The 27,722-nt window shown below is 35.8% G+C and overlaps 1 protein-coding gene across 2 annotated transcripts in view; it reads left to right on the forward strand.

The window, feature by feature from the left end:
• Nucleotides 1–23,989, forward strand: part of TRIM36 (tripartite motif containing 36) — a 40,045-nt gene extending 16,056 nt beyond the window's left edge. The window contains exons 3-11 of one of the 2 annotated variants that reach the window (XM_057749976.1): nucleotides 1,688–1,708; nucleotides 2,495–2,820; nucleotides 5,158–5,304; nucleotides 9,467–9,562; nucleotides 12,826–13,079; nucleotides 13,683–13,807; nucleotides 17,348–17,638; nucleotides 20,026–20,323; nucleotides 21,903–22,937. In XM_057749976.1, coding sequence (XP_057605959.1) covers nucleotides 1,688–1,708; nucleotides 2,495–2,820; nucleotides 5,158–5,304; nucleotides 9,467–9,562; nucleotides 12,826–13,079; nucleotides 13,683–13,807; nucleotides 17,348–17,638; nucleotides 20,026–20,323; nucleotides 21,903–22,254 — 1,910 coding nt within the window. In that variant the 3' untranslated portion in view covers nucleotides 22,255–22,937. Of the gene's footprint in view, nucleotides 1–1,687; nucleotides 1,709–2,494; nucleotides 2,821–5,157; nucleotides 5,305–9,466; nucleotides 9,563–12,825; nucleotides 13,080–13,682; nucleotides 13,808–17,347; nucleotides 17,639–20,025; nucleotides 20,324–21,902 lie in introns of both variants that reach the window. The other variant, XM_057749968.1, reaches the window with a different exon arrangement.
• The last annotated feature ends 3,733 nt before the right edge of the window (nucleotides 23,990–27,722 follow it).

Raw genomic sequence — 27,722 nt, forward strand, 5'->3', positions numbered from 1 at the left:
TTACTTTTTTCCCCATTATATCATGCTGTTGCGCAGTACTGTCCCATAGACCTTTTTATAATCATAGAAATGTTGGACCCTGCAGCATACAACATGGTAGCCACTAGCCATATGTGGCTCTTGAGAATTTTAAATGTGGGTACTACAACTAAGGAGCTGAATTTTAAATTAAATTTTAATTAAATTTAAATAGCCACATTTGGCTAATGGTTCCTGTATTAGCAAGTTATAGAGAAATATTGATTCTGTTAGGTTTTATTCTTAGTTCTACTGTCTTGATTTTTCCCCGTCAGTCTTACTTCCCAGAATATCCTTAGATCTGTCCTGTTTTCTTTATTGCTCTGAATATATATTCTGTTGTTTATTTTTATGAAAATGATGGTAGAAGTTGACAGATGAAATGGTTCTTTAGCAGATATATTGATTTAATATTCTGTCTGATTTAAGAAGTTCAGTGTGATGCTTTACACCTTGTTTTTTATTATAAAAACAAGTTAAAGGAGGTTTGCAGAAAAGGGATAAAACTTTTTTTGTGAAATTTCTGAACATGAAGGCCAAAATCTGCGTATCACCAATGTATGTGTTAAAGCATGATTTTACTGGCATAATTTACTTTTGTCTTTTCCCCCATTACTTAGTTGATGACAATCTTCTATTCATAAAACCAGTAATTCATTTTTTTAAAAAACATTGACTGTTGCGATTAGTTATACATTTTAATTTCTATCACCTAGTTCATGTGTGGAAGCATGCAATTAAATATAAATTTCCATTTGTTTAAACTTGACCACTGCACTCTATCATTTCCAGAGTTATTTGGCTTGTTTTTTCACTAATTTCATGAAATTTTCATTGGCATGTGTTTTAACAGTAGCTCTGCTGCTTATTTTATTATGTGCCTGCTGTGGTGTGAAATATCTTGTACTGTATTGCATGTTTTTAGAAATATTACAAGAGTGTATTTTATATAGGATGTTCAGATTTTTGTGGGGCACCTTTTTTGTGTGCTTTTTGGGGTATATTTTGAAATGTAAAGGTTAAAAATATCTTTAAATATTTTGAAAATATTTAAAATATAAAATAATGAAGCTGCATGTTTGTTGCATAAGTAGCTTTGGGGGCCTAATGCCATTTTGCATGGTGTAAAGTCATTTCAAATGAATAATATTGTGGGCTGATCAGTAAATTTTACCTGTAGTAATTTATGTAGTGATATGCCAGATGTCTTTTAAGACAATCTTCAGTGATGATAGTAATGTTGCCAAGGCAATATTAACATAGCTGTTTAAAGACCCTTTCTAAGTGTGGTATACTGTTTAACCATTCACTTTTGGTACTGGATACATAGTAGTATGAAAGAAGGCTGTAGGTTAAGAAGTTTGTGTTTATATTTAGCGAGTTATTTTGTGGGCAACCAAGGCTACATACTCAGATTTATACAGAAGAGGAGGGAACATGATAGGCATGCATCTGTATCACACAGACCACCCCAGATTCTTGTGAACCTGTGGGTAAGGACTATCATGCCTTGGTTTCTTGATTTGTTAATATCAGGATAATACTGATGAAAAGTGTGATGTTTAAGGTCATTCATTGTATTATGTATATATTGTAAAGTTATTTGTAATATTTTTGGTGTATCTCTGGCCTACTGAATTAAATAATCTTAATGATTCTTTTTTTTCAGGTCATAAGAAGATATTAAATGGTTGGTTCCTCTTAAAGTCACTAGATTCTAGGTCTATGAACGAGCTTTTCACTCTTTTGTAGATTGCACTCAATTAACTAATGATTTTGCCTACTGAATTTTCTAGATAAAACAATACTACACTGGGAGATCCTCTATTGTGGTGGTTCTTAATTTTGTGGTCACATATTCTTTTGAGAATCTGGTAAAAGCTATGGGTTGTTTAACCATAAAATATATATGGATACATAGATGCAAAATTTTGCATACAATTTCGAATAGTTTATAAACTATTTGAATCTTCCTGCAGTCAACCCATGGACCCTAGCTGGGTTAAGGACTCCTGCTCTTTTATTGTATTTATGAATCCAGTTCCTATCAATCAGCCAAGTCTGTGTTCATTTAAATGCAAGTCAGATTCTTTTGGGAATGGTATATAAAATTAACTATAAATGTTAATTGTATAGTTTCAAAAGATCTTGACCCTGTGTAGTATTGTATTATATGTTTTGTCCACCTGTTTGATTTAATCTGGTTTTTATATGGGATTTATTATAGAATAATTTCTTTCCTTTCTGATTTGATAACTATTTAGTAACTTGGGTGTATTTTTTGTATGCCAAGGAAAAACCATTTTAAAAAGAGCATTTTCAGTACACAGATTGATTCATATGGAACCACTTTGAGTATTATGGTTTTGGAATGTATTTGTAGATAAGTATCTTTGCAAAACATGACTCCTTTTTTTAATTTATTCTATTCATTTTCCTACTGATGTAACTAAACAAGGATTTACTAATTACACAGGCTGGAAGCGCAATTCATTGACTCCCAGGACAACTACTTTTCCTTGCCCTGGCTGTCAACATGATGTGGATCTTGGAGAACGGGGAATCAATGGTCTGTTTCGAAATTTCACTTTGGAAACTATTGTGGAAAGATATCGGCAGGCAGCCAGGGCGGCCACAGCCATTATGTGTGACCTTTGTAAACCACCAGCTCAAGAATCCACAAAAAGTTGCATGGACTGTAGTGCAAGCTACTGCAACGAGTGCTTCAAAATTTATCATCCTTGGGGTACTGTAAAAGCTCAGCATGAGTACGTGGGCCCAACTACGAATTTTAGACCCAAGGTAAGTGAAGTTTCTATTAAGTTAGAGTATTAAACTTAATATGGTGACATACATTATAACAAGTCTAGACCTGACAGTATGAAGGGAAATAACCTTAAAAGCTGGGACTAGAAATTAAGGCCTAGTAGTTGGAGTTATTTAGTATGTTGCTAAACATCCCCAGAGCTTAGAAGGCAATATTATGGTTCACTGTGTTACCATACATTGTGATACAATACAGTATATGAATGTTTGTAATGATAATTGTGTAACAGAGAAAAGTTGTCAGATATACTCTCTTAAGATTGAAATGGTTAAAGTTAAGAAGCTTTCGTGCTTTAATATGATAAATCCATAATTGTCTAAAAGATGGGAAACAGTGACATTTTTAGTTACATAAAATTATATTATGAATAAATAAGAGTAACTATAGCCTAATAGTTTGAAGCTTATGATATAATGATTTTATAGTATCTGAAGTGGAATTTGCATTTCTTAAATATTCTGGGTAATTTCTATAATAATGTACGAAAGAACTTTATGAATGAATGAAGTTATAGACGAAAGAAAATTGTCTATGAGTTGATAATTGTTGAAGCTAGGTGAAGGATATGTTGTGACTTAGTATATTATTCTACCAAATAAGTAAATAAATAAGTATTGCTCTTTTTTAAAAAAGGATTTTATGTATTGTGGTTTGCCTTGTTATGTGACTGAAAAGCAGAGTGGTTTTTTGATATCTTCACTTATACTGCTTTCTGGTTTATATAGATTTAAAACAGTGTAATTGATGCTTTTAATTAATATTCTTATTCCTTGCAACCTAGAAATGTGTATGAGTATGAATTCTGTTTGCATTCTTGAATATAAGACCTTGACAATAAGACATTTCCATAGAAAAATGGAAAAAATCTCCGAAGTTACCTTGAAAGTATTAGCTGAGCATTTCTCACTTCATATTAAGTGGTATAGGACTAGTAGATGAAAATAAGAACAGTTTGTGCTTATACTTTTTGGGATGATTTTTTTTCTGAAATTATGCCAGTGTGGCAATAGATTTATCAAATACTTTAAAGTTCTCTGTTATGTTCCTTATCTCATCTTAAATACTCAAGGTCATAGATTTTAAAAAAATTTATGACTTCAACCTGGGTTTTTAATGTGTCTTAAAATATTAATTAAATTGATTAGTACTATTCTGTCATGAAAGAACCTGTGATTATTAAATGAATTATGTTGAGCTTGAGTTTTTAGGAGTTAAGAATTTCATAGAATTGAAAAATTTTGAGCATAAATTGCAGTTTTGTTTATTTACAAATGTAAGATTGATAAGAGAGAACCAAATATAAATAGGTTATATTGAGGAGAAAAGTTTTTTTCCTTCAAGTCATTAAGCGTTATTCACTATAGTAAAATTCTAAAAAGGTGTCTCATCCTATAGAATATTTGCCTATAATTTTGAGTTTTTGCACTCCTGCAGAGAGCCAGACTTTATATTCTGTTTTAAATGTAATGGCTTTGAGAATGTAGGAACCTGGGCATGCTTAGAAATTTGAAATCTTTTCCAGTTTTTCTCCTGTAGCTACACATTGGTATTAGGAATTTTTATATTGGAATATAAAAAAAATTTCTCTAAGTTATCAGACCAGTTGTAGTTGCTTAGAATCTAACATTTTGGAATAATGGGCAGCTTTTTGATTTCCATTCACACTAGTTTAAAAGAATCCTCCTTTTTTTCCAAGTGAAAACAGTTATGTAAAAATTCAGTGTAACTATAATGATAGTTTATGGAGTAAATAAAAAGGTGGAAACAAATCAGGAGAGCACAGTTCTAAATTTGGTCAATGTGTGTGCAGTTAATATGTAAAAGCAAACATCTGGATGCTTATAATGTATTCCAGGACTCTCTCAGTAACAGATTTCTTGTGAGCATAAGGAGGCTGTGGGTTCTCATAAGCTTCTTATGATACCTTAAAAGACATAGATCATGATCATTAAGAGTTGCCTTGTCACTGTGATCGGAGGAGCTTTCTAGCTTGTTTAAGCATTTCGCTTAAGTCTTATAGGAAATAAATTTTTACCTTCTTTTCACCAAGTTTAGAGGAAATAACATTTACATAATTAATTGACGATTTGAACCCTCAAATTGAAAAACAGTAATTCTAATGTAGAGAATTTTCATACAGTGTGCCAAATGCTTTTTTCTTTTGACACTTTCATTGCTTTAAATGGCTTTATTTAGTGATTTTTATAAAGCAAATCTTTGTGTTTTGGGACTTTATCCAATTACTTAAAATCTTCTGCTTGCTATGTAAGCTATGAAGACCCTTAATACTACTTTTATTCTTTATTCAATAGATTTTAATGTGCCCAGAACATGAAACGGAGAGAATAAACATGTACTGTGAATTGTGTAGGAGGCCAGTTTGTCATCTCTGCAAGTTGGGTGGTAATCATTCCAATCACCGTGTAACCACTATGAGCAGTGCCTACAAAACCTTAAAGGTAGAACTTATTTTTAGAACTAAATTTTGATCCTTTATAGCTTTAGACCTTTAACTTTTTATGTAAAATCATGGCATATTGTGTGGTCTGTTTTACTAAATGAGTTAACAATCTAAAGTGTTACTTAATGTGCTACTAATATTAAGTTGTTAGTATTTCTGACCAGGCAGCAATTTGTCTAGTTCTGAGGGAAGAGAGGGAGGAAAGGACACTTCATTATGATCCATCCCTGCGTGAGCCCAGTGCCATGACATTGAGTGTGGTTACGAGAGTGACATACTTTGAAGGGTAGCAGCTAATTTTAAGACACTTGATTCTTATTGCTGCCAATAGAATTAGTATAAACATTTTTGTTTTTTCTGGTGGGTACCAGCTAAAACTGAGTTATTTCCTGTCTGTTAACCTTATACATGGCCCTTTTAAAACTTTCAAATTTGATTGACAGTCTACAGCTGAGTAGGCAGTGGTATGCTAGTTTTTCATTCTTTTTTCCTTTTTAAAAGGGAGTTAATTCATGTATAAATCTACCACCCACTTAAGTTTTTGTTTCCTTTGACAATATATGTATGCATTTTTTGACCTATATCTATTTTGCATGTATACATAAAGTTTCATATTTTGTATTTTGTATGTCTGACATGCTCAGTCCTCCCTTTACATTGAACATTGAACACTGAACACGTGGGTTACAAGTATTGTTGTTTTATTGTCCGTCCTCATTTACTAAATCTGTTGTCTGTGTTGTTACTAGGTCAGTTTTGACTGATTTTTCTTATCCTTATGAGCTGTATTCCCCTCCTCCTTTGCAAGCCTGGCAACTTTTGATTGGCTGCCAGGTATTGTAAAGCTTTCCTTGTTGGGTGTGAATATTTCTGTATTCCTACCGATATTCTAGAGTTTTCTTCTAGTGTATGATTAAGTTGCTTGGGAACAATTTGTTCATTTTGGGTCTTGCTGTTAAGCTTTGTTAGGCATGACAGAGCAGCATTTTGTTCTAGGACTGATTTTATCTGACTATTGAAGTAAAGCCATTTGTTTACTCTTCCCAATGCCCTATGAATTTTGAGGGTTGTGGTTTCTTGTTTTTTGTTTTCCCCAGTCTGGCTGGTGGGGAACAGGCACTATTCCCAGCATGTGTGAGCTCTGAAATTGTCCACTCTAATTCTGCTGGGTGATACTTTCCCTGGCCCGTGGCAGTGTTCCCACAGTGTTCTCACACATAAGAATTGATCAGAGCTCTTGTGAATAAGTAAGGGAGGGGGAATGGTACCTGGTAAAACTCTGGAGTTCTTTCTCTTTATGGGCATCTGTTCTTAAGTGTTGTGTTTTATAAACTGTGGCCTCCCCAAACTCCCAGCTTCATCTTCTCATCTTACGGGAGGATCCTGGGCCCCATTAGAGTTTTCTGCGCCAGGCCTGGGAAGCCTTCTCCAGACAATAAACTGAAGGCAATCATAGGCTCATCTTGTTTCCCATCCCTTAGGAGCACTGATTTTTGTTTCTCAGTGTCCAGTGTCTTGAGAGCTGTTTCTTTTATTCTGTTAGGTTTTTTCAGTTGTTTCAAGTGGGGAAGTAAATCCAGTCTTTGCTTCTCTGCTCTGCCTCACAGTGGCAATACCACTGTTTGCTAATTTTAACATTGATACCTTTTTGTTTGTTTCTTATTGGTTGGATATTATACAAGTTGTCCAAAAATTTTTTTCTGTTACCTAGAATCAATATTTGACAATAGTATACACTTAAGTTATCCTCTGCATTATTAAGTTCTCTCATTTATGTTTCAGACTGAAAAAATAGACTCCATAATGGACTTTTCAATTTATTCACTTTTTAGTAAGAGTAAAATTATTCAGACTTGCTGAAAGTAGCAAACAGATCTCCTTAGGTCTTCCTTTTTACTTGGTTTTAGATTTTAAGGTGGAGGGCTTCATGATCTAGGTGACATAGGTTTATAATATTTTCATTTTTACACACTTTAGTGTTGCAAGGAGAGAGCTCAAACTCTACTGGGTATTAGAATCTCACCTGGAACACTTTGTAAAACTACAGAAGCCAGGCCTGTCCTACTTTAACGAGCTTGGGCCTCTGTGTTCTTTGTGGACTCTCAGGAGACTGATACACACCAGCATTTGAAAACCACTCCTCTAGAGGAAGCTTTGAGCGACTTTGGGGTCCTTGAGAATTTAGCCTCTGATCAGTTCCTAGAGAACTGGGATCCTAATAGAACTAAAGCATTTAAAACTGCTTCTCGCATTAGATGAACATCCCGGATAAAATGCCTAGTGTCAGTGTCTGGTGCATATACTTTTTGGAGGCCTATGAGTAAATGGACCACTGGTTCTTGGTTAAAACAATCTAGTCTTAACACAGACTGTTAAGGTCTCTGGCCAACACAGACCATAACAGTGACGGGACTGAGAAGCCTGGAGCCGTCTCAGATAAAGGCTGTGGTTGACTAGAGACTTGGTCTAAGCATCACAGCTCTCTGGAACCGCTTAGACCTTGGACTGTGTTTCTGAATTCTGTCCTCTATTCTTCTCTAGCCTATTTAGCACTGTTAACTTAAGCTGTTTCAGATCTAAGTCCTACTTCAATCTATATGGCCAAATTCCTTTCTCTGCTACTGTAGCTAAAAAGAGTGCCAGCACTTATACCCTGTAGGTGTGGTCCCAACATGGGCCTGACTGGTATTGAAGGAACTGTCATCTGCCTTGCAGCTTGGTGCTGAGGAAGTCCCTCTCAGCCTGTGGCATCGTGTTTAGTGTATGGTGAGGAGGTTTCTAGTTCAGCTACTGTCTATGTGATATTTGTACTCAGTGAGCTTTCGCTTCCTCATCTGTAAAATCCTGGATTGAGACACAAGATATTTTTTTTTTTTTTTTTTTTTTTTTTGTGGTGCACGGGCTTAGTTGCTCCGCAGCATGTGGTATCTTCCTGGGGCAGGGCTCGAACCCGTGGGCCCTGCATTGGCAGGCGGATTCTTACCCACTGCGCCACCTAGGAAGTCCGAGACACAAGATTTTAATGTCTCTTCCTATCCTTAACATCCTACAGTTTCCTTCTTGGTCCCATCCTGCCTTGAGTTCTCAGAAATCTTGTTCCTCTACCTAACAGGTCTTTCCTCTGTCCATCCAGTGAGCTTCTCACTGGGTCTGATTTCTGGGTGTCCCAAAGAGTTAAAGATGGGCCGTACCAGAGACCTGTCACTTTGATTTCTGCTTATGTTCTCTTACCCTGTACCACGGTCTAAGTAAAAAAAAAAAAGAGGAAGATGATACAGGAAGGAGACTCACTTCTTTAATTCCTAAAAGCTTTGCCCCTTTTCTTTCTAACTCTTTTCAACCCTTGGTCACCAGTTGTGACCAAGAAATGCTCAGATCCTTCTGTCAGGGCTACAGTGTGGGAGGTGTTTTCTGGATGTTCTTATTCTAACTTAGTCTCAGAATACATTGTCTGTTACTATTTTGTACCCTGTAATGCTTTAGGGTATTATTATTTGTTTTTAAAGATATTTCAGGTATATTAATGTTTACTGGGCTACACTAGTGATCTCACCAAAATCTATGACATTATCTCTATGGTAAACTATACCATAGAGACAATGTCAAAATGACTACTTAGTGAACAAGCTATTCAATAAGCTCTTGAAGTTACCTATTTTTATAAATCTGCATTTTCATTATTGTGTATTATATACTTGTTTAATGAACTTCTAGGCTGGGATAGACTATGAAGATTATTTTGGAAGGGTCTTTGTTGTTTTTCCTGTTGTGTGTAGGGGGTGTATGTGAGAGTGAATTATAAAATCTGGTGGAAGACACCACCATTTGGATTGCTGCCCTTCTGTTTACTTAGAAGCTTTGGGAGGAAGCGTTCTGGGAGTGATGATGAGACAACACTATGTACTGAGGATTTTTTACTAATCTGAGCATTACTATCTTATTCTTTTTTCTAACTGCTTCTAATTCCTCATGTATCCTTAGGCCTGTGTGCTCAAGGCCAGTGACTGTTTACCCTGGGTTAATAATGATAATCACCATTGTTGACTCTACTATCTGTTCATCATAGGCTAGAGAAGAGGATACTGTGTTAAAAAGAATTCTGGAAGGCTTTTGTTACACTTCTATTTCTGCTTATTTGTGTTTCTAATATATTCCAACAGGAAAAGCTTTCAAAAGATATTGATTACCTTATTGGCAAGGAGAGCCAGGTGAAGAGTCAAATTTCTGAACTAAACTTGTTAATGAAAGAAACTGAGGTAAGTGATAAGCTGGTTTGCATATTTTTCATTTATTCATTTATACATCATTTATTCATTTGTAAAATCCTGAGGGTATTATATGAGCTGGGAGTACAGAGTTGTGTTAGATTTCACTCCTGCTTTTCTGGGACTAAAAAACATAAAAAATAATGCTGTGTGATCAATGCTGACAGAGGTAGTAATTAAATGATATTGGAACACAGAGGAAAGAATGACTAACTCTTTGTGTGATAGCTAACAAATTCTCAAAAGTAGCAATATAAGGAAAATAGTAGCTTTTACAATTATCTGTATTTTATAAAAGTAACAGATTACATTTGAAAAATGTATGTCGATAGGACCAGGTTTATTTAAGTTTCCAGATACTCCTAAGTATATTCCTGTCGCATATATTCACCAGAAGACATGTATTAAGATGTTCTTAGCTGCATTATTTGTGACAGCCATAAAATGAAAAGTACTCAAATGTTCATTAACAGTGGAATATAAACAGCAGTAAAGAATGAGTACCTACAACTGTGTGCAGTGATGTAGATAAATCTTGAACTAATATTGAAAGGAAGATGCCAGATACGAAGGAGTACATGCTGTGTGATTCCAAGAAAGGTGAAACTAGACTGTTTTGTTTAGGATAGGAGTTGTTGAAGAGGGGGAGGATTAGTGCCTGGAAAGGTTATAAGGGTGGCTTCTGAGATACGGGTCATGTTATTCATTCTGGATGCTGGTTACATGGATGTGCTCACAAAGACTCATTGATCCTTAGACTTATATGTACATTTTCCTCTTTGCATGTTATACTTCAGTTAAAAAATTTAAAAAACTGATAGCATGTTAAAAATGCAGTAAGAGAGGATAGAACTGGGTTATTTTATTTTATTTGTTTTTTAAAACTCTCTGCTTTCTTTTTTTTTAATTTAATTATTTATTTATTGGCTGCGTTGTGTCTTCATTGCAGTGCACGGGCCTCTCAGTGCGGTGGCTTCTCATGTTGCAGAGCACGGGCTCTAGGCGCACGGGCTTCAGTAGTTGTGGCACATGGGCTCAGTAGTTGTGGCTCGTGGGCTCTAGAGCGCACGGTCAGTAGTTGTGGCACACGGGCTTAGTTGCTTCACGGCATGTGGGATCTTCCTGGACCAGGGCTCGAACCCGTGTCGCCTACACTGGCAGGCGGATTCTCAACCACTGCCCACCAGGGAAGCGCAGGACTGGGTTATTTTATTTATTTTTAAAAACTATTTTTAAAAAAATTATTTATTTATTTGGCTGTGTCAGGTCTTTAGTTTTGGCACACAGGATCTTCATTGCAGCATGCAGGCTCTTAGTTGAGGCATGCGGGATCTGGTTCCCTGACCATGGATCAATCCCAGGTCCCCTGCATTGGGAGTGCGGGGTCTTGATCACTGGACCACTAGGGAAGCCACTGGACTGGGTTATTTTAAAATTCCAAATAGCCTTCACTGATTTTGATCCCTTTTTCTTTTCTCTATTTGAAATAAATTGAAGAGCCATTATCCTTGATCACTTTAAATGTTGTAATTAAATATAAAAATGTTCTGGCTAGTATGAAACTGTCATTTATTACAAAGTTGTTTTTTTTTTCAAAAGTGGGTTAAAATCATTGAAAGATTATGTGAATTAGCACCGTATTACCAGTATTGCTTTAATATTTTAAATATTATTTTTCTGATATTTACTAATTGCATTTTCATGTGATTTATTTATTTTTTCATATTTGTGTCTGATTGACAAACTCAGTTTACTATAATCCCTTAACACATAGCACATTATCACCTAGATAGTAGGTTGCTTCAGGGATTGTCTCTGTGGTCAATTTAGATTTGTCTTTATTGGTTTTCTCAGTCAGGCTGCCTTTACTTCTGAGATAAGGAAACCCAGTACTTGTTTTTGAGTTCGTCATTCAGTAGGTTGAAAACTGTGGAATTCAGGCATCTAGTATTCATGTAGGCACTGATGCCTTGGGATCCTGGAGAAATTATTTTGCTTCTTGTACCTTTGACCTAAGCTGCATTTGTAGACTTATCAGTAAGAATCTTCTATGCTAGAGAATTTGCCTCGATTCTTGAGTTTTACTCAGTGAAGATTATGATACTATTTATCTGTAATTATACTTAGCTGGAAAAAGTCTCCTCTTTACCTTTGTATAATGATATTTCTGAATTTAATGTGATATGTCACTGAAATACTACCATTATGTCACCACCCTCTGTTCTCTCCTCTCATCCCTCCTTTAAAAAAATTGGCTCTTGAGGTTAGGAAATAGAGAAGGAAATCTAGAAAAAATTTCCTTTCATTATAAATATTGGCCAGAAGCCATTGGAAAATGTGCAGTGCACTTCTACCATGTATTGTCAGCTTTTAAGAATGTTCTTGAAGATTCTTTTCTGTTGGCTGCCGCTATGAGTCTATTATGATAAATGCATGTAAGTGCTTTGCTGGTCTTATTTTCAAAGCCAGGTCAATCTCTGATTTTATGGACATTCACAATGTTTCATTAGCACTATAGAGAGGATCATTTTATGGCAAAGTAGAGGAATAGCTATGTGTGCAGTGAAAATAATGTTTATTGAGAGTATATGACATTGTGGTGGGCATTTTATGTCAATAACCTTTTTCGATCTTCAGAAAAACCTAAATGGTCTCTCTTATCTCCAGTTTTCTGAAGAGAAAACTCAAGCATAAAGAAGTTAATTTGTATAACATAATTAGGTCAGTATTAAATTACAACTTAATTATAATTATATATAACTAAATATTAAGGAGAAGAATTACATTTTTATATCTTAGTAAAGGATGTAATTTTTTTGAGTTTCATAGCTGTGGTTTAACTTTTTAAAAAATTGGAATATGGTAGAAAGGCTAAAATTTCCTGAATTAGAAATGAATAAATGTAAATAACAGCAGTATTGAATTTTCCTGTGTCTTTGGTTAAATCAGTTCATTTCTGCCTCAAGTTCCTTCATATACAAATTAACATTGCTCTCTTATTTCATTGAATAAATTGTTTATTGCTGAACTTTGGCAATTGAAAGCTTAAGGAAATACAGTGTTATAAATTACAGTGTCTCAAAGTTGCTGATCATTCCTTACTAAGTGTATTTGATGCCACTTATTATGAACAAGGAGTCAAACAAAATCTTTTTCTTTCCAGTATTTGGGTTTGTTTTGTGGAATTTTGACTCTCTTGAAAAGACATTTGGATTTAGCAGATGAGGTAACACGCTTTGCTTGTTTTATAATAGTGTAATGGAGAGCGGGCTAAAGAAGAAGCAGTTACACATTTTGAAAAGCTCTTTGAAATCCTAGAAGAGCGGAAATCATCTGTTTTGAAGGCAATTGATACATCTAAGAAACTAAGATTAGACAAATTTCAGACTCAAATGGAAGAGTATCAGGGGCTGCTAGAGAACAACGGACTCGTGGGATACGCTCAAGAAGTGCTGAAGGAGACTGATCAGTCTTGCTTTGTTCAGACTGCGAAACAGCTCCACCTCAGGTATTTAGCTTTGAACTGAGAGTCTCTCTAGCAATGTCATTAAATGCTGCTGTATGTTTTAGCTGTAGCTCTGAGTAGTTCCGAAGGCTGTATTATGTTCAGTACCTCTTGCTTCACTCTTTTTTTAAAAATTAATTAATTAATTAATTTTACTGGCTGTGTTGGGTCTTTTTTGCTATGCATGGGCTTTCTTTTTAGTTGCAGTGAGTAGGGGCTACTCTTCGTTGTAGTGCGCGGGCTCCTCATTGCTGTGGCTTCGCTTGTTGTGGAGCACGGGCTCTAGGTGCATGGGCTTCAGTAATTGCAGCACATGGGCTCAACAGTTGTGGCTCATGGGCTCTAAAGTGCAGGCTCAATAGTTGTGGCACACGGGCTTAGTTGCTCCGCGGCATGTGGGATCTTCCTGGAGCAGGGCTCGAACCCATGTCCCCTACATTGGCAGGCGGGTTCTCAACCACTGCGCCACCTAGGAAGCCCTCTTGCTTCACTCTTAATGTGAATGTCGAGTGAAGTTTGCTTTTGTTAATCTCATTGCAAATATTTAGGCTGATTTGCCTTTGTAAAGAATCATTTTCATATAAAATATTTTATATCTGTCTGTAGAATACAGAAAGCTACAGAATCTTTGAAGAGCTTTAGACCTGCGGCTCAGACTTCTTTTGAAGACTATGTTGTTAATACATCTAAACAAACAGAACTTCTTGGAGAATTGTCCTTTTTCTCTAGCGGTAAGTTTTAGTAACTGCATACCTTCAGTTATTTAGTTTGAATTCACATTGTGTAGGAGAAATTCTCTTTAGTTTGACATTATAAAGCAGCATCTCAGTTGCCCAGACTATCATATCCTAAAATCATATGCCATTTATGTTTTTATAGCCATGTTTTTATGCACAAAAGCTAGATTCTACTGGTTTGTATGTTTTTAAGCATTGTGTGAATGGCATCACATTGTATGTATCTTTTTTGTAAATTGCTTTTTTGAGAAATCAAGGTGAATATTTGTTAATACATGAAGTTCTGATTTACAGCTGTATTTTAACTTTACAGTATTCCATTATGTAAATAATTTTCCTACTGAGAGGTAGTCTGTTCCTGTTTTTTATCTCCTGTAAGCAGTGCTTTATTGAACATCTTTGTCAGTGTTTCTTTGTGCATGTATGTGTTTCCCTAGGGCAGAAACCTAGAAATGCTATCTCCAGGCTCAACATGACTCTAAGATGATTAAGTATTTACATGGCTGTATGAGTTTGCCAGGGCTGCCAAAACTAAATATCATGCAGTGGGTGACTTAAACAACAGAAATTAATTTTCTTAGGATTCTGGCAGTAAAAGGTTTTATTTATTTATTTATTGGCCACACTGCGTGGCTTAGGGATCGTAGTTCCCCAACCAGGGAGCAAACCCAAGCCCTTGGCAATGAAAGCCCACATCTTAACCACTGGAATGCCACGGAATTCCCTTCTTAGGATCCTGGAGGCTAGAAGTCTGAGATGAAGCTATTGGCAAGGGTTGGTTTCTTCTGAGGTTTCTGTCCTAGGTGTGCAGATGCCTGTCTTCTCCTCGTGTCTTCACGTGGTCTTCTCTCTATACATATCTGTGTCCAAATTTCATCTTATAAGGACTCCAGTCCTTTTAGTCACACTGGGCTAGGGTCCACCTTAACGACCTGATTTTAACTGTGTTACTTCTTTAAGGACCCTTTCTCCAAATAAAAGCACATTCTGAGGTACCAGAGGCTAGGACTTCAACGTATGAATTTTAGGACGTGCAACTCAGCCCCTAACATTTGGTTGTATTTGTGTTCTGCTGCTCCTTTTTCCTTCTCACCTTGTTCATCTCCCTCAGATTTCTCTTCTAATAATAGTGAACAATTACAGTCCTAGGAAAAGTATACTTTTAGTGTAATTACTGTACAGGTATAGATACATAGATTTGTATTCAGTCAATAGAAATTTGTCCTGTTGAAAGTTAAACACTCTGAGGGATTATTAGTATGACTGCCTTTCTCTTCCAATCAATACCTGAATCTCCTGTCAGGTATATGCTTTTCTTATCTATTATGATGATCTTGTTTTTCCAACTATGTGGTGATGTTTGAAGTGCTGATTCTACTTCTATGCTGTACTTCCCTCTTTTTCCGAAATGTATACTCGAATTGTTTTATATATATGCTAGGTTACTTAGGAGTCCAAGGTTCTCTCTTTCCTGGAGGTCCCAAAACAGTCTTTGGAAAAAGGAAGTTGAGGGTGGGTAATCTCCAGTTATGCCAGTGCATAACAAAGAACTAGTAAAAGGGGTGTCTCAGAATGGAAAGTGGCCAACCCAGCTTCCTGCTGGGGGGTGCTCTCCTCATCTTTTCCTGCATGCACTTTGTCTTAGTAAGCTGTGTTTTAAAAAAAGAAAAGAAAGAGGTATAGGGTAGGGCATTCCAGTCATGTTATTCTTTAACTAGCTTTTTTTTTTTTTAAGTTTAAAATGTAGTTTGGTTGACTTTTCAGATCCCATGGCTGCATAACATTCAGTTGCACAAATGTACATGCAGACATGCTTATGCTGTACATTGCTTGTATAAAGCTGGAGGATAAGGAGAAGAGGGAGACTTGTGCTTTTCATTTCATGTATTTCTCTGTGATTTTATATAAATGTGTTTATGTGTGCATATGCATGTGTAACTATTTATTTATTATTTTTGGGGGGGTACACCAAGTTCAATCATCTGTTTTTATACACATATCCCCATATTCCCTCCCTCCCTCGACTCCCCCCCCCACCTTCCCTCGAGTCCTCCCCACCCTCCCTGTCCCACTCCTTTAAGGCATCTTCCATCCTCGAGTTGAACTCCCTTTGTTATACAACAACTTCTGGCTATCTGTTTTACAGTTGGTAGTATATATATGTCTGTGCTACTCTCTCACTTCATCTCAGCTTCCCCTTCACCCCCCGCCCCCCCAAACCTCGAGTTCTCCAGTCCATTCTCTGCATCTGCGTCCTTGTTCTTGTCTTGTCACTGAGTTCATCAGTACCATTTTTAGATTCCATATATGGTATATGCCCAGTAGTGGGATTACTGGATCATATGGTAGTTCTATTTGTAGTTTTTTAAGGAACCTCCAAATTGTATTCCATAGTGGCTGTTGCATGTGTAACTCTTATAGCTTATTTTTATCATATGACCAAAGCAGTTAAGCTATTTGGAATTTATTCTATGGAAAAGATTATGGATATGCACAAAGATTTAGCAGCGATATTTTAATCATATTTTTAGTGAAAAATTAAAAATGTGTTTCTGAAAATAGTTAAATGTTCCTATAGTGAAATGGCACTAGGAGAAAAGTACTGGCAGGAGCTATACAAAATTATTGTAGTGATAGTCTTTGAGTTAATTTGTGTGCGTGTGTTTTACGTAGTTTCTGATTATCTTACAAAAATAAGTATCTTGTTTATACCAAGGAAAAGTTATTTAATTTGCTTTGCAACTCTGTGGAAGATAATATGAAATAAAATTATATATTGTTTTATTAAAGTTTGTTTATTATTATACTCACAAAATTTAGATTTTAAAATATTTATTAAAATAATTTATAGGAGGACACATATTAGAAGTTTCAAGTCCAGGGTTGTTATTCAGTAGATGAAAATTGAAGAGTATATGGTTAAAATTTTTAATTTATGGTGTTTCAGAATTAATATGTAAAACTAAAAATTGAGTTTTACTGATTTTGTCTGTCTTACTTTTCATTCTTCTTTCCCCTTTCAGTTATAAATATACCTTTTAAAATCTCTATTTTATTTATTTTTCTTTTAAAATTTTATTGTGATAAAACATACTCTGAGAGCTAGCCTCTTAAATGTTTGATGTACAATACAGTATTATTGTCTATAGACACAAGCTGTACAGTAGGTCTCTAGAGTTTATTCATCTTGCTTAACTGAAACTTTAGCCTGGTGATTAATGAGTACCTGTTTCTCCCTGTCCCCCTAGCCCCTCGTAACCACCATTCCAGTCTTTGATTTTTATGAATTTGGCTATTCTAGATATCTCACGAAAGTGGAATCATGCAGTCAGTATTTGTCTTTCTATGTCTGACTTACTTCACTTAGCATATTCTCAAAGTCCATCCATGGTGTTGTATTTGCAGGAATTGTTCTTTTTCTTATATACAGTGTTATAAATGTTTAAGTATTGTCAATAAATCATATTTATTGAGGAAAACTAAAGTTTCTCACATAATGTTTTAACATTGTTTTCTATTTCTCAATTCTTTCAGGCGTAGATGTGCCAGAGATCAATGAGGAACAGAGCAAAGTTTATAATAATGCTTTGATAAATTGGCACCATCCTGAAAAGGATAAAGCTGATAGCTATGTCCTCGAATACCGGAAGATTAATAAAGATGAAGAAATGTTGTCTTGGAATGAGATAGAAGTGTGTGGCACAAGTAAAGTTATTTCTGATCTTGAGAGTAATTGTAACTATGCTTTCCGAGTGAGAGCCTACAAGGGTTCAATCTGCAGTCCTTGCAGCAGGGAATTGATTCTTCATACTCCTCCAGCTCCAGGTATTGTGAATACTGGGAAAAAGAAAATCAGGGTTGGAAGAGACTGTGATAAAAAATAAACCAGTCAGTATGTCCATGCAGACCTACATTAAAACCACTTCTCACCTGTAAAAGATTCTAGAAAAGTAGATTCCATACCCAGCTAGGATTTAGAAATACACTAGACTGAATACTTGAATTTCACCATATAGGTTGAGAACAGGATTAGATTTCTGACTGACATCAGATACAGAAAAAACATGACATTTGAGTGAGCAGGGCTATTAATTTGGTATTAAAATAGCATAAATGGCACCTTACAGGTTTTAAATAGTGTAATTTTGTATTTTTGGTCAGTTTATAGAACTCTCTATTAACATAGTATCTAGGCAGATATTTTTAAAATTTATTGGTATAGTAACATGAAGTATAGTTTTAATTACCTATATCTGCCTTGTCTGGCTTTTCTAACTCAGTGATCACCAGCACATGGGGATGGAAGGCAGATATTAGAACCACATGGATAGCTTTTTCCCAAAACTAAAAGTTCCTCTTGCCCAGCAACCCTTTCTCCCCCTTCCAAGTTAATAACCACTGATAGTGCTTAAACAGTGCCTTGCAGACTTTTGTAGAATGAGAACGACACTTTAGTTGATGTTCACTGCAGTGTCTCCATGGATAAGGGGCATTTAGAACCAAAGTAGTGCTCATCCTGGTGAGCAAGAAATCATCCTGCCCTGTTGGTCACCGCCTTAGAGGTTCCTTCTGTTGGCTTTTAGACCCAATTGCTTCTGCCCGTTTTTAGTGGCTTAGGCACCCATATTTTGTGCACTCTGCCCTTCCTTCCCTTTTTGTCCAGAGTGTACTATTCACTCTGTTTTTCATGTGGCTAATTAAAAAAAACAAAAACAAATAGGGTTGGACTTCCAGTGGTTAAGAATCCGCCTGCCAGTGCAGAGAACATGGGTTCGAGCCCTGCTCTGGGAAGATTCCACATGCCACAGAGCAACTAAGCCTGTGTGCCACAGCTATTGAAGCCCACACAGCTAGAGCCCATGCTCCACAACAAGAGAAGCCACTACAATGAGGAGCCTGCGCACCACAATGAAGAGTAGCCCTCGATCGCAACAACTAGAGAAAGCTGGTGTGAAACAATGAAGACCCAATGCAGCCAATAAATAAATAAAATAAATAAATAAAAAAAACAAAAACGAAAAAACAAAACAAATAGAGTTGGCTCAGTTATTTTTCTTGAATTTCAGTAAGATCCAAAATAGAGTTTTGGGATGCATTTTGCAAGTATTAAGTAAAATATTTTATAGTTTATGCAGTTTCTGCTTTTTTTTCTAGTCTCTGACTGAAAGTGGAAGAAAAAGGAAACCTGAAAGTAGCTGCTATTTTCAGACAAAGTGGACAGGGAAGGAGGAAAGGAAACATTAAAAGCTGTGTTCCTTTTCTCTGAAAAAAGTGATAGGAATAGGGTGACCATTTAAATTATTTTGCCAACTGGGAGACATTTGAAATTGAAAGAAAGCGTGAATTGCCGTGCCAGGACAATAGGCATCACCAGGAAGACTGGTCAAATAACATATGGAGAATGATTTTAGCTTGTTAGCAGATTAAAATTGTGGTATGATCTAGTTAAAATTTGCCATTTTAACCATTTTTAAGTGTACAGCTCAGTGTTGTACAACCATCACCACTCAGAATGTCTGGAACTTTTTCGTTTTTCCAAACTGACACTCTCTGTCCATTAAACAGTAACTCCCCATCCACCCTTCCCCCAAAGCCTGATAACCCCAGAGCCTGATAACCTCTGCCTCTTTGAATTTGCCAGTACCTCATGTGAGTGGATTCACATAGTCCTTTTGTGACTGGTTTATTTCGGGGTTCTTCCATATTGTAGCATGTATCAGAATTTTCTTACTTTTTTAGGCTGAATAGTATTCCACTGTATGTATATATCACATTTTCTTTATCCATTCATCTGTTGATGGGCATTTGGAGTGTTTCCACTTTTGGGGCTAGCAGCCAATAAATGTTAGGCCTAATGAATTTAAGTTGATAGATTTAGGAGAGTAGTGTTATCTCCATTCTGTAGTTGAGGAAATTAAAGTTTAATTTACATTAAACTTCAGGAACTACATTCACAAATTTCTCATACATTTAAATTGTTTCTTCTGCTTTGAAATTTCTGAAGATTTTCAGGTATAGAGAATTTACTGGAAATTATTTCTAAGGGTTTTGGTTTGTCATAATTTGTGTAGAGTAGAATGATATATTCCTCTTCATATCTCTTTTTAGTAATTTATGTTTGAAAAACCTGTTAAATTTAACCATAGATTTAACCATAGATTGTAGAAATGCTAATAAATAATTTGCAGACTAATTTTAAGCTCTATTTACAGTTTTCAATTTCCTTTTTGATGAAAAATGTGGCTATAATAATGAACACCTCTTGCTGAACTTGAAGAGAGACCGTGTAGAGAGCAGAGCTGGATTTAATCTTCTGCTTGCTGCGGAGCGGATCCAAGTGGGTTATTACACAAGCTTAGACTACATCATTGGAGATGTTGGAATTACAAAAGGGAAACACTTTTGGGCCTTCCGTGTGGAACCATATTCATACCTGGTAAAAGCGGGGGTTGCTTCCAGTGATAAACTACAAGAATGGCTCCGGTCTCCCCGGGATGCAGTTAGTCCAAGGTAGATTCTTTTATTGATCTAGAACCTGATAATTCTTTAATTCTTTAAAAAGGAAATATCCTGGTTTAGCAAGGAAAGACTGCAAATAGACTTGAATTTACTTACTGCGTTTAGAGTATTTAGTATTTAGAGTATACATTTCTTAGATTCAGGTATTTTGGCTGTGCTTATGTGGCTGGCTAAGAAAAGGAGTCAGGTATCTTGTCTTCACACTGTGTCTTGTATTCACATGGTGAATAAAGAGGTTTAGCAGTTAGTTTCTGACTCTGTGAGGAGATAAGTCTGTTTGGGGTACACCTCTTAATTATGGTATAGCTTCGCAATTTAGAATTTTCAGAGTTTTTTGTATCAGTTACCATAATTATGTGATAAAATTGCATAGTGAAATATCTCTAAATGCCATATTTCACAATTGATATTAAGTTCTTCTTTTGTTAAGGGGGATATAGTTTCTTTAAACTGTCCCATAAGTACTTTACAAAATTGGGTCATGGTAAATGTGTTTCCATGGCAAAGAATTCCAATTTCTTGAGATTGACTATATAATGGAAACTATACAGTTTAGTTTTGTTAAGATGGTGTACTGTGAACTAGTCCAGACAAATAATTTTTGACCATTTATGTCTATAGAAATCCCAGATTAACAATATGAGTGACAGGAAAAACTTTTTGCACTAAGATGAGAAATTGAAATAACGGTGAAAATTGAAATAGGCGAATAATTACTTAAACATAGTGGCATGTCTACTTGGTAGATTATTATTATTAATAATGTTAAAAAAGTTTATAACATGAAAAATATTAGAAGTGAAAAGACCTAATTAAAATAGTTGATGTAGTATGATCACAAATATACGAGGGTGAGTCAAAAATTATCTGCTCTCTGGTTGTAGAATTTACAGAAGTTTTAATACAATGAGAGTGCGGATAATTTTTGATTCACCTGGGTATAAGAAGCATACTATGCATAGGAAAGAAATGGAAGGAACTTTGTATCAGAATTTTCTTTAAGGTGTTACTGTTTTATAGTCAAGGGGGAAAAATCCCTTCATAATATTTGCTCGCATAGTAGATCTATGTAGAAATCCCAACCAGGAAATAGTTTTAGTGGAAAAATGAAACATGCTCTTTTTGCCTGCATTATTTTGCAGCGCCCATTTATTTTACTTAGTCTGATAATTCCTTGGATTAGGGGACCTATCTTGGTTTTCTATTTTTTTATATATGATTTTATGCTATAAATATTAATCTTTGTCAAGTCCCTTCAATTTCCTTTCCCCTGTTTTATTTTTGATAGGCCAAAATTATTAATTATTTTTAGGTTCTTAACTGTGTATATATCTAGGTAAAAATGGATGATACTTTATGACAATTTGGGGCTGAGTCTGTTGTGTACTTCTAAGTGGCAATATGTGTAGTCCTTATGTTTTTAATTGATTATGGTTTAACAGAAAGGTTTTGACGTACAATTGATTGTAATTTTAACTCAGTGTATATTATCTTGTGAAAATGTTTTAAAGCTACTTGAAGGCCTATGAATGATGATACAGATAAGATTCTGCTTTGTGTTGTGTTCTAGATACGAGCAAGACAGTGGGCATGACAGCGGAAGTGAGGATACCTGTTATGATTCTTCACAACCCTTTACCTTAGTTACTATAGGCATGAAGAAATTTTTTATTCCCAAGTCACCTACTTCTAACGAACCTGAAAATAGAGTTCTCCCCATGCCAACAAGTATAGGGATTTTCCTCGACTATGATAAAGGCAAAGTGAGTTTCTATGATACGGATCACATGAAATGCCTTTATGAGCGCCAAGTGGACTGTTCGCATACCATGTATCCAGCGTTTGCATTAATGGGCAGTGGAGGAATTCAGCTTGAAGAACCCATCATGGCAAAATACCGAGAATACCAAGAGAACGTGTAGTTGAAGCATCCGATGTGACTTAGGATAAAACATGTGAGCAAAGTAATGCCGTGGTGTTAACCTTTGTAACTAATTACATATCATCTAAGTATTCTACCACCACACTTGTTTTTTGTGTATGTTTCTTCTCAAAACACAGAAAACCTAAACAGCCTTTCTGCCTTTCGCAAATGCCGGGAAGAAGATACTCTTTCCTAGATAACACTGAAGTGGTTAACTGGGTTATCTTTCTATGCACGGGAAATCTAATTTATTTATGTCAGCTTGTGTTGCTGAGTCTTACATTCCTTGTTTTGGGGTGGGGGGAAGGGCTGCAAAAGTATTTATTAAGCTTCTTTGTGTTTGGTGTTTTCATTTTTACATCATGTTTATGTCCTAAGAGAAGATATTTTTTCAATGCCTTATGGATAGAAATTAGTACTAAGCATTGTGTCGTGCATTTGTTTTTAGTAGGAAAACAAAGGTATAGATAAGTAGAAAGAAGAAGGCCATAGAAATGGTAGCATATTTAAATGGAAAATTATGTATTTAATATTAAGAATATATTGCCTGGAAAGTGAATACTACTGGGTTTTTTTAAAGACAACAAACTGTATTCTTAAGGACACTTTTAAGAGTTCTCTTAGCTGTAATGCCTATACCTGCATGTTTAGGAAACATGATTTCTTGCAGGAAACACAAAATTCTTGGCTACCACCTGAAGCTTTTCACTTCATATAATTTTTTGGGAAAATTTTTTTCTTCAAATTTTGTTTTAGTTACTTTATGAAAATATTTGATCTTACAGCAAATAATTATTTTTCACAAATATTAGTGAAGGTACACTGATAATTGTCATATTCTTTTGCTTTCTTTTTGTGTTTTGTAATTGTCATTTTGGGGCGCAAATGTTATATATCAGATTGTCCTGGTTTATGTTTACATGTTTGAAAAGTTCATGATATATTTTTAGTGTTATTAAACATATTATAAGATGTGAAGTAACTATCTGGTCACTTTGTAAGGCATTTTCTATGGCTCATTGGTAATAAGCATTTATAATAGAAGCAAGTAAAAAGTACAAATTTAATTGTTTGGGAATAATAATTAAAATCATAGCGACTGTGTGTACCCTTTTTAAAAGTTAAAAGTTCTTTGAATTTGAAGAATTACAGTTTATCTAAATTTTATCTTCATTTTTGAAAGATATTTTTTCTTGGATGATTTTATTTAAACTGGTTAGTTTTTTTAGAGTAGTCAGAAACTAGACTGTTAGGCATTTAGCATTAATTATTTTGGAATTCTTTGACCATGTTTTAACTGATTAACCAAAACTCTTAGCTTTTTTTTTTTTTTCTTTTCTTTTTGGTTATATATATATAAATGGAAATCTGTTATTCAGGTTGGTAGCACTAAATTAGCTTCCTTTCCCCCTGACCCAGGTAGGAAATATCATGGAGAATTTTAGTGTTTAGTAAGCTTTGTTCCTTTCGCACCTATGAATAGCACTTTATGACACAGGCTGAACTAAACAAATATGCAGTGTTACGTGGATCATTGTGCAATAAAGCTGCTTAAGTCACATGTGTGGTAAAGTTTGATAGTCTCAAGCCTGTGAAGCACATATCATGTAGACATTTTAAATATAAAGCTTTAATAGGAACAGGAAAGCTGCTTAAAATGTTGTATAGTTGCATATAAATTGTTCTCTTGGACTTCTTTCATTTTTAATAAAAATTAAAAGTAAGTCAAGTGTAATTATTGAAGTCTACATTCCAGGAATTCTCACTGTGTTTATGTGGAAAATAGAAACAGTTTATGAAAAGATGTTTGACTTGAATATACTAACTTAGAGCTAAAGTTCTACATAAAATTATTTGGGGCATTTACTAGCTTTAATTCTTGTGGAAGTGATTGTTAGAAAAGCTTAACATGAAACTAATTTGCAGTTGACCCTTGAATAATGCAGGGGTTAGGGGTGTCTACCCTGCCTGCAGTTGAAAATCCAAGTGTAACTTTATGGTTGGCCCTCTGCATCCTCGGTTCTGCCTCTGAGAATCCAGCCCACCAGGGATTGTGTAGTACTGCAGAACACGTTTACTGAAAAAAATCCATGTGTAAGTGGACCCATGCAGTTTAAACCTGTGTTGTTGAAGGATCAACTGTCTAAACTGCTCAGTTTGTCTGTTTCTTTTCTGATCCATAATAGGTCAGATTTTGTTCAAATGAGTGGCCCTTTAGTTCACATTCATACTCTTGGGTTATGGGGCTCTGGTAGTTAAGTTTGAATTGCAGTGAATTGTTACTACTGCTTGATGGGTCTTTTTATTTTTTTTATTTAAAAAATATTTTTCAATTTTTTGGCTGCATTGGGTTTTCATTGCTGCACACGAGCTTTCTCTCTGGTTGTGGCAAGCAGGGGCTACGCTTCATTGTGGTGCATGGATTTATCAGTGTGGTGGCTTCTCTTGTTGCAGCACACGGGCTCAGTACTTGTGGCATGTGGTCCCTAGAGCGCATGGGCTTCAGTAGTTGTGGTGCACGTAGGTTTAATAGTTGTGGTGCACGGACTTAGTTGCTCCATGGCATGTGGGATCTTCCTGGACCAGGGATTGAACCCATGTCCCCTGCATTGGTAGGCAGATTCTTAACCACTGCACCACCAGGGAAGTCCCCTTGATGGGTCTTAATTTTAAAATAAGAGTAGACTCATGAATATACCTATGTTACTGTATAATAACTTAATTCTCATATTCACATTTGCTTTCTTGAAAGTAGTAGGAATTAGAGCTACCTCTGGGGGATTGAACACCATCTGAGCCTGTTAAATCTTTGGAATAGCCCCCATCATCTGATAGGCCCTGAAAGTATAACTCTTGTGGGAATATAATCAATCATTGGATTGCTACAGAAAACAATTGAGAAACTAGTGTTATAGGCAGGAATAATTTTTTTATTAATTAACTAACTAATTAATTTTTTAACATTATAACATGGACATTTTGTGTTTTCATCAAATTAAATTTTTGGCATAGATGTATATTCACATGTTCAAAAATCAAAACTGTATAGAAAGGTGTACGTTGAAACGTCACGTTCTTAACTCCTGTCCTCATCTGTAGGCAGGAATACTCTTAAATGATATTCTACCAGACAGATTTGCATTCATTTTAAATGAGTTTTACCTGTTTATGGGAATAACATCCCATGAGAGTTGGAGATTGTCTTGGGACTCTCTTGCTCTAAAAATTAACCTTGCTTTTAAGTTTGCTTTGAAACTTTTGCATCATTTCACAAAAAATCTTTAATTCCTGCTGTTATGAGACTTCATGCTGTGCACTGGGTAAAAGGTGAACAAGACAGCCTAGTTAGATTCCTGCTTTTAGGAGCTTAATTTCTAGGAAAGAGAGATGAAAAAATGGAAGGGACGAAGAGAGTGCTTGAGGCGGGATCTAATACTAGATTTGGTGGTCAGGGAAGCCCCTCTGAGGAGGGTGATAGGAGTTGACACTTGATCTCTAAGGAGCCAATATACAAAGGGCTAAGTGAAGAGCATTTTAGGTGGAGTGAATACGAAGTGCAAAAAAGGCTTTGAGATAGTGAATTGGTCAGAGTTCTAGCTGGTAATAGAATTACCTGAGCAGGTTCAATTGAAAAGAAGTTAATGGAAGAGTTGCTTAGAGATGCAGGCAGCCCGAAAGGAAGAAACAAGCAGTGGTGAGATGCTGAAATGGACCAGCCACAGCCTGAAGCCTTTACCTCCTCTAGAGCAAGGAGGACAAGGGGAAATAGTGTTACTAGATCCCAGGGAGTGTGAGAGCATGAAGGAAGGGTCGCCATGGGAGGCAGCTGTTGCCAAAGATGCGGTACCAAGACAGGGAGGGAGTCAGAAATATCCTCCACCTGATCTGCGGGCAGCCAGCCAGCAAGCACTCTCTAGAGATGCATACAGCAGGGTCATCTTCCTGGGGCAGAGAAGGGAAGGCAGGGATGGAGGTGGTTGTGAGGGTGGCTTAAAGGGAGAACAACTAGCACAAGTGGGGAGGAGTTTAGTATATTTGTGGGAGAAGAAGGGAGGCTATGGGCCATTGTGCTGGCTGCTTAAATGAGGGTATTTATAATGTTCTGAAATGTAAAAGCACATAAAAATGAAAGGAATCATTTTGATTCCTAAAGACTTAGAAAGCTAATGCACTTTTCCCTTTCAGCTTTCTGGTATTTCTCTTCCCCATTGCCCATTCTATGCTGAGATCATCTCTGAGTCTAATGGAGTTGCTTTTTTTCTGAGTTTGCCATCTCTTGTCTGAAATATCTTTGACTAGAGAAGAATAACTAAGTGTATGGTTAAGAAAAAAGTGTCCTTAAAGTTCTGGGTAGACGGATGCCTACATGTAGAAATAAGTTTGTAACATACTGTCAAAATAACATTGAAATGTGTCCTAAGTAAATTATAGACTATAGTCTAACTGTCTGTGGATAATAAAAAATACTTTTAAATAACATTCTTTCCCTTTTTTCCTAGATTCCTTTGTTTATCTTATCTGAACACAGTGGTTTGTTAGTTTTTCAAATGTCATACTGCATGCTTTTAGAAGACCCAAAAAAGTTCCTTGGTTTTGTTTATGTTGGGATGTGGTTCAGATGAGTTTGAATCTGTGCTCACTGGTCAGATTATGTGACTGCTTCTGAAGATCTGCTTTCTTTTCTTTTAAGTCTTGGCCTCCTTAAAAGACCTTAAGTCTCTTAAGTGCAGAGCTAACGTCCTTTGGAATAGTATACCTGTCATGTGATATTAAGACTATTGGAGCAACACTGATTTTCTAACTTTCTTTCTTTGGTAAAGTGGTGAGTACTGTTATCTGCTGTAAAAGTATTTTCTCTCTCCTAAGTGATATCTATATATTATATCTGTATATATGGAAAATAATATGCAGGGGTTATAAAGTCAAATAATGGTAAAAGATGCAGAATAAAAAATAGAGTCCTCCCAATCCCCCACCTCTACTCCTTTCAGCTCCCTAGTCATTAACTCTTACTTGTTTTTTCTGTATTTATATTAATGTTCACTTTCTTCTAATATTAGACATTACTTTCCAACATCCTATAATGTTAAATGAGGGTTTTAACTCTCTAAGTAAATATTGTTCAGTATTCAGGTAAGTAGGTATGTTATGTCTACACTTCTTATACTTTTTTTCCCCTTGGAATTAATAATTACCTGTTTCATTTACTTAATTTTCTTTGGATCTCTAGCTAAGTTGTCCAACATCTTCCAAAAGCTCTATAAAATGCCTCTAAAATGCCATTTCCACAGGTCAAACTATTTCTATGTTTTTATTTTTCCTGGGGAATCTCTCCTAGAGCTTTTTGTCATCTTGCTCCAGTACGGACTAGTTGGTTCCTCAGCTTGTTACATAGCTCTCTTGGGGCTTCCCTTTGCCCTTATGCCAGGAATAACCCATCCTTCTCTTCTAAGTTGAACCCCATTT

The sequence above is a fragment of the Hippopotamus amphibius genome, chromosome 1, assembly GCF_030028045.1.
Source record: "Hippopotamus amphibius kiboko isolate mHipAmp2 chromosome 1, mHipAmp2.hap2, whole genome shotgun sequence".
Lineage (NCBI taxonomy): Eukaryota > Metazoa > Chordata > Mammalia > Artiodactyla > Hippopotamidae > Hippopotamus > Hippopotamus amphibius.